This window comes from Myotis davidii, unplaced genomic scaffold, assembly GCF_000327345.1.
Source record: "Myotis davidii unplaced genomic scaffold, ASM32734v1 scaffold168, whole genome shotgun sequence".
Classification (NCBI taxonomy): Eukaryota; Metazoa; Chordata; class Mammalia; order Chiroptera; family Vespertilionidae; genus Myotis; species Myotis davidii.
The window spans coordinates 7,932,786-7,945,845 of NW_006383016.1; the positions used below are offsets into that span (position 1 = coordinate 7,932,786).

Sequence of the window (13,060 nt, forward strand, 5' to 3'; positions counted from 1 at the left end):
TAACAATAACTCAAGTGCTGAGACATCATAAGAGAACTCCTGCTAAACTTGAGTATCAGTCATCCCCTTAAGTGATATCAGCTAACGAAGAGTAAGGATAGAACAATTGGCCAGCCTATTGGACATGTGCTTATTCTGGTTTACACTCTAGTGTAACTTGTCACTATTAAAATGTAACACGGTTCATTGTACTACTTTGATTTCACTTTTCCCCCCTTCTTTCCTTCCTTTTGACTCCCAGGAAGTATTTTACACTGGCCCTTTTTATTATTATAAAATATAGGTCTTTTACACAACAATTACACTAAAGATAAGGAATACTTAATCATCACGTCTGCTTCTATGGCTGCTGGAGAGTAAGACCCACACACAGGACCTGCATGTTCCTACAGAAAGCCGTGGGGGGGAAATAATGCAATATGAAAAATGTCTACCTGGAAAAAGGATCTGGAGAAAGCATGTTTTGAGATTTATATCTCACAGGGCACTGCTATGGGAACTTGAAGGATGACTAAGCTGAAAATACTGAAATGGCAACAGCTTTCCTTCTCTCTTACTCAGCGTCCCCTGGAGTACTTCCATTTTGCCTCATTTTTATCAGATGTCTTAGATTTGTCAACTTCATTTTTCCTCTCAAATTGAGGTCTCCAACAGTTTTCATTTTCTGGTATTATTGTGAGTAATTTATTAGGTTACGTGTTTATGTTTAAATATAGATATTTTCACTTAATCCCTTCCCATATTTTCTATTTCCTGTGCACCCTTTATCCCTTATTTCTCTCTCATGATGCTCTCTTGAGTCAAAGGTCAATGGCATAATGAGTCATAAAATGGGGTAAAGTGCTCAGATAATCATAATTTAGGGAGATACTGATTTCCGTTCTCAGAGATACTTTGTCTGCAGGATGTCTATCTAAAGTCTTCTATGACTCTGACCAAAATGTTTTCTTTGAGAATTCTGAGTATATTTGGAAACACAATGCATTGAAGAGATGGCGTTCTTTTGGGTATTTCCAAATACAGGTCTTCACTACCATGCTGTTAGGGACTTGGGAAAGCAAGCCTATGGCTAGCTCTTCTCTCGTGTTCTTCATCAAGAGACCCTGCAATGTGGGATGTGTTCGTCATTCTGTTTTCATCCTCTGTGCCTATCACTTAGGCAGTTCCTTCCCTCCTGTGCGGGAAAGAACAAATGTCCAGGGAGTTGCCTACCCTGTGCTGCGCACCTGGGGATGCCGGCTCAGTTCCGAACCCCAGTCTGCATTCTGGTTTGAAGTTTGACTAGTTTAAAATGACCATGTCATTGAGTCTCACAACACCCCGGTTCTTTCCTAAAGAAGCAGTCTTTCTGAAAGAAAACCCATTAATGCAACCTGATTATAGAAGGAATGTTCTGAACATGATCTACAAAGTCATACTGTGACAGGATAAAATGCAGCCTGCCCACACCCACCCACACACAGAGCACACACACGGTATAGATTCTTTTTTAAATTTTTTTTCTGCCAAGGAGCAGGGAAAAAAGGAAACAGTTCTATTCCTTCCCCTCCTGTGTTCAAAGCCTGGACGGAGGCCAGTGTCCTAATCAGTTCTCATTGGCCCTGGAGGAATCAGAACCTTTTGTAAAATATAATAAAGGGCATAAAATCATGATAAAATGCATGAAAAAGCAGTGCCTTTGGTTAGGGAACTAGAAATAATTTAGCAGAACAGATGGATTGCATTGGTTTGGTATTATTGAGGACATGAAAGGGGCTCATTTTGTGGCAGTTCCAAACGAAGAGAAAATGTCCAGCTTCAATCTGACAAGTCAAAAAAGTACCTGCCTCTGCTGGGGGAGACCCCATTTTCTTTAATCATTTTCAAAGTGGTGACATAGTAGGAAAGAATTTCCACTGAAATATTCCATTTTCTGGAAATATTTCATCCAGTGTCCCTAAATAGAGGGAGATGTTTTTTTTCCCCCCAACAAAAATTCAAAGGGCTGCAACTTACAGAATTAAAAAATCATAAATGACTTATGAGTGTCACAGTTACCCACTGTTACAAATTCCATACTTACATTTAATGAATTGGTTCATGGCCTGGTCATTATTCTTGATACACTTTTCTCTCTTAAACAACGAAAAAAATCTGGTTGCATGCATATGCCCAGGTGTACCTACTGGAGTTTTCACATAACTGCTTCTTTCAGTGTAACATAAAAGAAGGTTCTATGCTCTTCCCCCAACTGCATTCTCTCCTTCCATAGATTCTTCAGCATCTAATAAATTGTTCTTCCCACAATTTCCTGACAAAGAAAAGGTAGCAAAAAACTGGAGGGAGGCAGGTGGCCCAGCAGGCTTTTGGTTCTTTTTGTTGGTCACATGGAAAGAGAGTGGATTGTAAGCCAAGTGTCCTTAGTTTTGGGTACTGACTCTCATGGTCCTTAATGTGATCATAGCCAGCTATGAGGTACATCTCGGGACCATTTTTTCTTCATATATAACCATAAGGAGGTTTGCCCAAATTATTTCTTTTAATTTTTTAATTGATTTTTAGAGAGGAAGGGAGTGGGGAGACAGTGAAATATTGGAGCAGCTGTCTCCTGCATGCCCCCTCCTGGGGATCCAGCCCAGATCTCGGGCTTGTGCCCTGATAGGGAATCGAACCTGCAACCTTTTCATGCATGGGAAGACACCCAACTAATGAGCCACACTGGCCAGGACTGTCCAAATTTTTTCAAAGCCCCCTTTCAGCCCAAAATAATAAGATTCTATGTGAAATAACCTTAAACACAATAAAAACTCAATAAAATATCCTTTATGTTAATTTAAAGGTTTGCCTTAGGCAAGCAAATATAATAATTGAAATGATGGATTACTATGGTTGAGGCAAGGGAGGAGATCTGACTATGAGAGTTTTCAAACAAACTCTATTCTTTGAAGTCCATTTTTATATATTTAATTATAATTGAAAAAGAAGAGTAATTTTTAAACTCATATTCTTAGCCTTTAACTTTAAAATGATGGGCAATTTTCCCAATTTAAAATTTTTTATATGTGTAACTTTGGAGTTAGTGCCACTGATGCTTTCCAGGTAAATGCTAACTTTGGTTACTCTCCATCTCCAAATATTTGGCTCCATTCACTTGTCTCAACTGCAGTTAGCGTATGAAGCTGAAACTTCATAAACTTAAGTTGCATTTTGGGGGCCGTGATTTTTAACATCACCTGTGACTTGGAATAAGCTGCAGAAGCTGAAAAACTCTGGATTCCTGGGTCCCACCTCCAGAGCTTCTACTTAACTTTGAGTACGGCCTGGGCCTTCAGGTGCGTAGAGCCACCCGTGGGTGTCCAAGGGCAGCCTCGGTGGAGAACTATCTCATTGATGAGAGAGGAGCATTATCAATGGGCTGCCTCCTGCATGCGCTCTACTAGGGATTGAGCCAGCAACCCGGGCATGTGCCCTGACCAGGAAATTAAACCACACCCTCTGGTCCTTGGGGCAACACGCAACTCCTAAGCCACACAGCCCAGGCTATCTCTTCAGTGACCCAGACCTGGTCCAAGATTGAATTTGCAACCCAGGTATGTGACCAGGAACTGAACCAGGACCCTTCAGTGCACAGGCCAATGCTCTAAAAATCCTGTATTACTTTCCAGATGGATTCTGAAGGGCAGTATGTCTTCTTTCCTTTGATTGGTCATTTTCCATATTCTTTTTTTTCCCAGAAATAAAAATCCAAACAAACAATTCTGAATCACCTTAATTCTTATTATAGGCTGCGCAAGCATTTTTAAGGTATTTATCTGCCCGGGTCCACTCTGCTGTGGTGTACAAATCTCCTTCAGAATAATGACTTGACACATTGGTTTACTCATCACATCTAGATCGCTTGTACTGCGTCCTAAGTCTGCTACATCCTTACAGACAATTCACAAGCCTCTCTGCTTGAGTTTTTTTACTGCTTTGTGTTCGATTCTAAAACACAAAAACACTTTTTTTTTTCAAACTAAACAAAGCAGTAAGCTGTTATGTGCTGCCATCTAGTTAGATTCTCTATAAAACAAACGTTTAATTGCATTTCCGTGAACTTGCAGGCGTCAGTGCTCTTGTAGCACTGAGGTCAGAAAACCTGCACATTCCCAAGGGTTCCTCCGAAGGTTATTGCACTACTTTGTTTCGATTTGCAAAAGGTATTTGAAAATCACCTGTGAGTGCAGGAACACGTGCTGGATAGCCAGCCCTGAGCTCTCTGGCGTCCGGAGACTGCCCTGGACCAGCTCCCCACTTCTCTCACTGGAACTGTAGAGGAGTTCCAGAGGGGCGCTTGGTTCGGGGCCCAGAATTGTTTTGGCGTTACTTTGTGTTGGTGCTTAAATAAGAGTTAAAGACTGCGGCACGGCGTGCTGCTCATGCCTTTCACTTAGGAATTAAGCGAAGCAAAGTTATTCAATACTGGTCACAAAGAGGCAGCGCGGAGCCCACATAATGTGCAATCCAACAAAAGCATTATAAAACGTTGTTATTCTCAAAACAACTGTGAGAGCAAGCGAATGTCTGTGGGTGGCTTGGTGGGGCTGAGAGTCATGAGCCCTTCTGGAAAAACAACTGCCAGCGCATTTCTAACAGATGATGGGTCCATCTCCGCAATTTCCCAAGCCCAGGCGAGCGCGTTCTTTCCCTCGGGGGCACACGCACGTCAGAAACCTGGGGACCTTGTCCAAGAGCCTGTTCCTGAAGAGGACACCAAAGGACCTCTCGAGATCTCTTTCTCACGGTGACCAGAGAGCTGCTGGTTTTGCATTTTGCTCCCGACCAAAACTAAACTAAGCATGGATGCTTCAGCAGGGGGAAAAGTAAATGGTACTGGTTGTGGAGGAATACGAAGCACCTCAATTTTTCAAAAACAGCGCCACGTCATGCCACAAGAAGTTAACCCACGGAACCATGGTAACCTAACACAATGAGGACCAAGCTTTTCTCTGGCTGCTAATCAGGACCAGTAAGCACGGCCAATTTACACTGCAGCTTACAAACTAAAAGCAGCGCGTTTACTAAAACAGCCGACAAATGCTGTCTGCTCTTAACCAAAGAAAGGGTTATGTTCTAAATGAACTCCTCAGCCATCTAACTCCATACAACACTGACGCTGGAAGGGATGCTGCCCGGCACCCTCATCAGTGAGGTTAAATGTTTTGACAAAAGTACACAGATAATTGATGGCAGGACCAAGGTCAAGGCTAATGTTGAACAATTACCTCTGAGGCATCCATTTTGGTTAATGCGCTACATTGCTAAATGAAATGACACAATACATAAATTTGATTTGTGGACCAGTCTATTCTTTTGAAACAATGGAGCCTCCCAGTGCTTTCAAACTACTGGCTCTTCTATCATATCATTGTTAACTTGCAAAACTGGCTACGGTGCTGACTGAGGGAATTTGGCTCTTCCCTGTGTGCCAGCAGAGCCGGGACTCGCACTCTGTCCCAGGGAAACTGTAATCTAAACAGACAAAGGAGCTTGACTGTAGATAGAACAAAGGAGGGCAAGATCTGCAGCATGAGGTCTGGCATACTGCCTCCGTTGCACTCTGATATATGGTATCTCTTCCTCTCTCTCTTGCTCAGAGGGCCCCTCTGAGGCTGTTAAGACTACGGAGGCTGCTGACCACAGTCTTTCTCGTTTTAGGTATTCCTCCAGCTCGATCAATGAGTCTTTAAAATTGCTGCAATATAAATCCCCTTGGGAGTTTAATGACCTATTTATTTTTGTGATCCCACCAAATGGTAACCTCCTTGAAGGCAGGGGATGCTTCTTCTCAGTATTGTATCTGCAGCTCTGAACACAGAAGCCGGGAAAATGCAAATTCTTGATAGATACTGTTCAATGGATAGATCCCTGTTTTCAAAGTGTGGTGCCCAGATCAGCAGTATCAGGATTACCCACACGCATGTTAGGAATGCAAATTCTCGAACCCTACTCCTATTAAATCTGAAACTCGAGCTGGAGCTCCCCAAACCCCTGTTTTAACAAGCCTCCAGGGGATGCTAACATTCTAATATATGCTAATATTTTGAGCCCCACTGTAATCAATGAATGAATCATTTACCTAGCCACAGGTTTCTGCTTGCTGGCCAGGTATAAGTCCCCAGAGCTCTGTCAATTCCTTCTCTAAAGCACATGGATTTAATGAACAAAATGAATTGACCAACAAAATAAGACCTGAAGCATGGAGGCATGGAACAGACTGTGGGGGTGGTGGGATGAGAAGAGAGAAACCAGAGAACTTGTATAGTTGTATATATAGCCTATGGACATGGAAAATAGGATAGTGAAGAACTGGGAGAAGGGAGGGTGAGGGGATGAGAGAAAGGAGTCAAGGGGGAAAATGAGAGCTATATGTAATACTACCAACAATAAAATATATATAAATAATTTTTAAAAATGCCTTGTAATAAAAATTGGAGATGAAAATATATATATATATACACACATTGATTATGTTATTTTAAAAAAAGCACGGGTTGATCTCTATCTATGGCAGCTATACAGACAATGGCAGGAAAATTGTGTTCAAAGATGGCAGATTTTCCACTATCTGGATAGTGGAAAAAAATACATTGCCCAACTTGCATGTGTTATTTCTTATTTGAACATACCCTTTTCAATAAAATCTAATAAAAACAATTGAGTTGAGTTCTTATTTTCACAACCAGGAGAGGAATTTGTCCATACCACTCAAGAGAGAGCCATAATGTATTCACCATGGCTCGTAGTCAAATTCCCCGAAGTCCAAGACACACAGAGTTTACCTTCTCAGGAAAGCTTGCTGTAGACATACCCACGGAACAGAGCTGGACGCTAACTCTAGGCAACTTAGAAAGGCATACCTGATTCTCCTTCAGTCCTTGAGCCATCAAGGTAAATGTTCATTCACATCCAAACTGGAACTTAACTTCTCTTGGACTGAGAAAGTCAAGTTCAATTGGAAGATACTGTCATTGGCCTTGATTGCTTTAGAAGGCTCATGAACACTAGCCAGGAAGCTCGTTAGCGTAAGAACCTTCTTGCCTTTTCAATCAGATAATGCATCCCCATGAACCCAATCTCTTGCCATTTACGGTGTGCTTTTCTCCTGGCTTTTCAGCTTCTGACTATAATGAGTTGTGGTGAATTGCTGAAAGGTTTGTCACATGTTTTGGGGTTTGCTTTTTTCCCCCACAGCATTGAAATTTTCAAATTAATGTGGCTTGAGATAGAAAGGTTAGAATCCTTGGAGAGGGTTTAAAAATCCTATATAATAAAAGGTTAATATGCAAATAGACTGAATGGCCGAACAACCAGTTGCTATGATGTGTGCTGACCATCAGGGGCGCAAGTAGAACATGGCGGGCACTGGCCGCAGTGGGATTGTGGAGCAGGTGAGTGGAGGCACCAGACCAAAACAGGGCAACAGTCGCGGAGCCTCTGGTGGTTACTGAAAATTCTTTGCTCCTGCGCACCGCGGTCCCACTCGGTGCTCACACCTGCTGCCGGCACCCGGCACCAGCCCTGATTGCTTGGCGTGGTCAGCGGGTGCAAGCGGCAACTGCTGGCCCTGATCGCGCCTCAGGGCTTTTCTACCTCCCCCTGCTACTGAGGGGTGATCAGGGCCAGCAGGCGCTGCTCACACCCGCTGCCAGCAATGGCCTCACTCGCACCGGCTGCTGGCAACAGCCCCCTCACACCCGCTGCCAGCGCCCAGCATGGGCCCCAATCGCCCTGAGGGCTTCTGCACCTTCCCCTGCTCCTGAGGGGCAATCGGGGCAGGAGCCACCACTCACACCTGCTGATGGCACTGGCCCCCCTCACACCACTGCTGGCAATGGCCCCAATTGCTCTGCACTGTCAGCAGGTGTGAGTGAGGCCAGCGCTGTCAGCATCAGTGCATGGGAGTGGCAACAGTGGGAGGGGGGCAGCTGGCAGACAGGGGACCGGGGGCCAAAGCAGGAGGGGCTGGGCAGGGGTGCAGAGGATGGGCCAAGACCCGCCCCTGGGCCCACCTCAGCCTCGTGGCCCACAGTTCAAGGTGCACGAATTCATGCACTGGGCCCCTAGTATATTAATAAATGTGTATATTAGAATTAATGTGTCAAATAAAAACTTTACAATAAAATTCACAATGGACATGGATCAGTTGTGCTTACTGGGGAGATTACTGGCTAAGAAAATAGATTCTGCTGAAACTGGTTTGGCTCAGTGGATAGAGCGTCGGCTTGCGGACTGAAAGTTCCCAGGTTTGATTCCGGTCAAGGGCATGTACCTGGGTTGCGGGCACATCCCCAGTAGGAGATGTGCAGGAGGCAGCTGATCGATGTTTCTCTCTCATCGATGTTTCTAACTCTCTATCTCTCTCCCTTCCTCTCTGTAAAAAATCAATAAAATATATTTTTAAAAAAAGAAAAGAAAATAGATTCTGCTATTTCTGAGTGTGCTAAACTGGTCTGCAACAATCCCTGTATGTTCCTTTTATTTCATTTCCTCAACCTCTGCTCTTCTGGTAGAAACAATCAAGAAGAGACATTAAGTCGTGTTTCTTTTGGTTCTATGTTTTATACCTTTTGATAGTATGTTTTTTCTTATATAGAACATTAAAATCTATAGAAAAGGATAACATTTGTTTAGCTAATGATCATTTCCCAAAATGCCACTTTATATTTTAAAATCATTCATACAGAGGCAAAGGAATGTTTCATCCTAGATGCCTTAAAGTTAAATTATTTTTTAATGATTTTAGAAATTCTACTTTATATTTTGGATTAGGTCAGCATAAAGTCATTGATATTTGATAATAGAGGAGCAAATAGGCAACAATTTCATCCCTTAAGAAAGCAGACATCTGCCCTGACCGGTTTGGCTCAGTGGATAGAGCATCGGCCTGCGGACTCAAGGGTCCCCGGTTCGATTCCAGTCAAGGGCATGTACCTTGGTTAAGGGCACATCCCCAGTAGGAGGTGTGCAGGAGGCAGCTGATCGATGTTTCTCTCTCATCGATATTTCTAACTCTCTATCCATCTCCCTTCCTCTCTGTGAAAAATCAATAAAATATATTTAAAAAAAATAAAGCAGACATCTAGTGAAGCATTATGTTAGCATTATTGTGAAGTTTTGGACCAGCCTTTCATGCTTGGTCTTCATTAAGATCAACTCTTCTGATCTGGGCTTTCAAGTGCGCTACTTACTGTGTGGTTGTTGGCCAAAGAGACTCTTACCTAGCTTACTGGTCTGGGGCCAGACTCACTCATATATCCTCATCAACCCCCCAGTGCTTCTGGCGTTTCACCTGGGTCTGCTCTCACATCAGTCCATGTGTCCTATGGATGAACTTTCGTTGTTTCCAATAATACACGACTAAAATAATGTGATGTATGAGGAAATGAAAAGGAAGACTGGGCAGAAATGGATGGTAACAGACAGATTTGAAGACGGTTGTGGACCATATATTTCTGTACTTTGCTCCACTAATAAAGAGTGTTCCTTCAGTTAAGAGATGTAAGAAACACCACAATCTAACAACCCACTGAGTGCTGTGACAAGCCATTGCTAATTTGGAGTGGCCGGGGTAAGGCTCCAGGGTATAACAAAGACCTGAAAGTGAAAAGATGTAAACAGCAATGCCTTCCCTGAGCAAAGCACAGAAAGACTGCCAAGCTGGGAAACATTTACAGTAGATGTGAAAAGTGAGCCCAGCTAGTGTAGTTCAGCCAAGAGGCCACTGGTTCCATTCCCAGTCAGGGCACATGCCCGAGTTGTGTGCTCAATCCCCTGTGGGGGGTGTGGAGGAGGCGGCTGATGGATGATGTTTCTCTCTCATGGATGTTTCTATCTTTCTATCCCTCTTCCTTCCTCTCTCTCTAAATAAATCAATAAAATATATATTTTTTAAAAAGTGAGACAGGAATGTTCACATGAATAAATGTCCGTTAAGACCAGTCCACTGCAAATGAGTCCCTTGGTGGTTTATGGGCTCCAGATGGGATTGTGCAGACAACAGAGTGGTTTGGCCTCCAAGCTGTATTGTTAATACCATGGCAACCTTAACACTAACTCTAAAATTTACCAAAGAGCTCTGGCTGTGTGTCTCAGTGGCTAGAGCATCAACCCAAGCACTAAAGGGTCAGAGCTTTGATTCCAGTCCAGGGCACATACCTGGGTTGCAGGTTTGATGCCAGGCCCAGTCTGGGTGAGTGTGAGAAGCAACCCATTGATATGTCTCTCTCACATCGAGGTTTCATTTCTCTCTCTCCTCCTCTGCCCTCTCTTCCGCTCTCTCTCAAAAATCAATGGAAAAATAGCCTTGAATGAGGATGAACAAAAAGTAAAATAAAAAAAATAAAATTTAGCAAAGAGTATGAAAGCCGTCTGCCATTTAATATGGATGCTACCAGCAAAAGGTGACTAACACACTTTCATTCAGGAAAGAATAAGATAAATAAATCTCACTCAAATTCCTTCACTTGGAGTTTTGAGATAAAGGATACATTTAGTCAAAATCAGAATGCAAAATACGAAAAACATTTGACAATTCCACTATAAACATACAATAAAACTTGTGAAACTAAATCTGCACCACTGCTCTGGAGTACTCATTCCCCGTCCCAGCTGCTCAATGACCTAGGGACATTATCTAGGATTTGAGGTACTCAATGTAACGATTTAGTTCCCCTGTAAGATGAGATAGGTTATTCATCTTCGAAAGAGAAAACGAAAGAGGAAAATAATTTATCATTAGAAATGAATCCATTGAACGAATAAGTGCATCTTCGAAAGTTAGTTATTTTTACTATTTTGCAGAGAAGATGATCAGATGGACATTACCCGTGCTATCAAACATCAGCTAGTGCAGCTACTCTGAAAGACATCCCATCCGCTTTGGCATTCCTATTTCAACTGAAATATAGAGTTTCACTTAAAACTAAATTAGCTTCGAATGGGAATTTTCTTGACTTCATTTTGGGTTGCCAAAAACTAATTAACTCAAAAAATAATTTTAAAAAAGATTCCTCCTTAATCACAGTATAGTAACTTTAATATGGTTTCAATGTATCAGTTTCCTCATGACATAACTATAATAAAAATATTATCCAGTTAATTTCTTCTTAAAAATGGGAGCCTTTTTGAATTGTTCATCACTTTCACTTTTAATCTTCAAAAGCCTAAATAAACAGATTTTTCTAAATAAAAAATGGGACTCATCAGGAACCTATAGAAATGAGTCTAAAGAAATATTGATAAAAGTATTCAACCCTGTACCATAGAAATATAAAAACAACAGCCACATCAGTAAAAACAATGACTCTTCTTGGTAAGAGGACAGTTAATCTTCTAAATAAATTCATTTCCATGAGACAACACTGACATATATCTGAGTTCAGTAGAGCTTATAACACAAAATAACTACTTAGCATTTAGCACTTAAGAGTTTGTGAAGAGTTTCTCCATTAACTCAAGAAATGATATCTACCTGGATATAGGAATGCTAGCATGTCTACAAAACAAATGCTGCAATGATAGCACACGCATTAGGCAGCTACTCAGTCCGTCAACACTAAGTACCTACTGTGTGCCCAAGCCAGTCAGGTCATCAATTCTATGCTACTAGTGCCGATGGATGATGGTTCATCAATCATGGTGTTGGTGCTACAGAGTTAACATTTATCTACTGCTACCCAAATGAATACTGGCCCCTTTGCATGATTTATTTAAGTAAGTAAAAGAGTGTGGCCAATTCAGGATTACCTCACATTTATTTAGCAGCCCAGTTTCTTGCAGCCGTGACCAGATGCTCTGTATCCGTCCAGCATGCTCAGGGTGGGTGGTGGAACTGCCACAAATGCACTGGTGTTTCAGCATCAGAGGGTCATAGGCAATCCCTGCCGGACAAAGAACACACAGCACAAGACTGAGTAACGATACATAGTTAGATGACAATACGATTACTCAGAAAGGCATTCTTTTGCAAATAAATTTACTAATAGAGAAATAATACATATCCATCAATTCCTAGGAGCATGTAAGAGGTACTGAGTCCTGTGTATCTGGACATATAAGCAAAAAATCAACCCCTGGATTAATCAGCACTCAGACCCTAGCTTAGTAAATCTGTAAAGTACATGAAGATAGTGATATTTAAAAAACATATTTTGAAACTTTAGACTAAAAAACAAAGTTTAGGGTATCTTAAGTCATTATGAAGTATTTTTGACAGATAATTCAATTTAGTAGAGGTTTACATTTTATCGTTAAAGCCACAAAATGAGCTGACTTTCAATTGCGAATTTATTTCATGAGTAATTCTAGCCTCATTTTTAGATCAGGTTACATCTTTGTAATAAATTGGAAGATTTTCCAACTGCTTGCCTGCTCTGCTTAGCAACGCCTTCAAAGTTGTGCAGAAAAGGTTTCTCCTTTGCTTACTGTGCTTTTTTTAAAAAATAATTTAGGCAATCTGTAAGCAATATGGGTATTGTAGATCTTATAACATTGTGAGACAATTGTAGTATTTCTTTAAAAAAATAAGTCAATTGCAATCCCTTCAGTAAAAATTACAGAGATACTTAATGAATAAAATCTGCTTTTAACCATGAGTCAACATATTTCATATTTCAGTTAGACCCTATGCTGGGAAAGATTTTATAAAAATTTGATGAAATGAACTATTAAAGATATATAAAATAGGACTTATTTTTTTCATTCTTGTATTCTCTCATTCATTTTTAATATATTTTATTGATTTTTTACAGAGAGGAAAGGAGAGGGATCGAGAGTTTGAAACATCGATGAGAGAGAAACATCGATCAGCTGCCTCCTGCACATCTCCTACTGGGGATGTGCCCGCAACCCAGGTACATGCCCTTGACCGGAATCGAACCCAGGACCTTTCAGTCCGCAGGCCGACGCTCTATCCACTGAGCCAAACCGGTTTCGGCAAAATAGGACTTATTAAAGTAACAAATTACATTATAATTATAACTGGTTAATTTTGAAAAGATTTCCACCCCTAATCCAATTCCTGGCGGGGGGGGGGGGGGGG

General features: G+C 41.6%; 1 protein-coding gene across 1 annotated transcript in view; it reads right to left on the minus strand.

The window, feature by feature from the left end:
* HDAC9 (histone deacetylase 9) overlaps positions 1–13,060 on the minus strand; it is a 455,800-nt gene that overhangs the window by 223,137 nt on the left and 219,603 nt on the right. Inside the window, exon 14 of the mRNA XM_015558167.1 lies at positions 11,767–11,900. Within this exon, the coding sequence (XP_015413653.1) occupies positions 11,767–11,900 (134 nt within the window). The remainder of the gene's footprint in view (positions 1–11,766; positions 11,901–13,060) is intronic.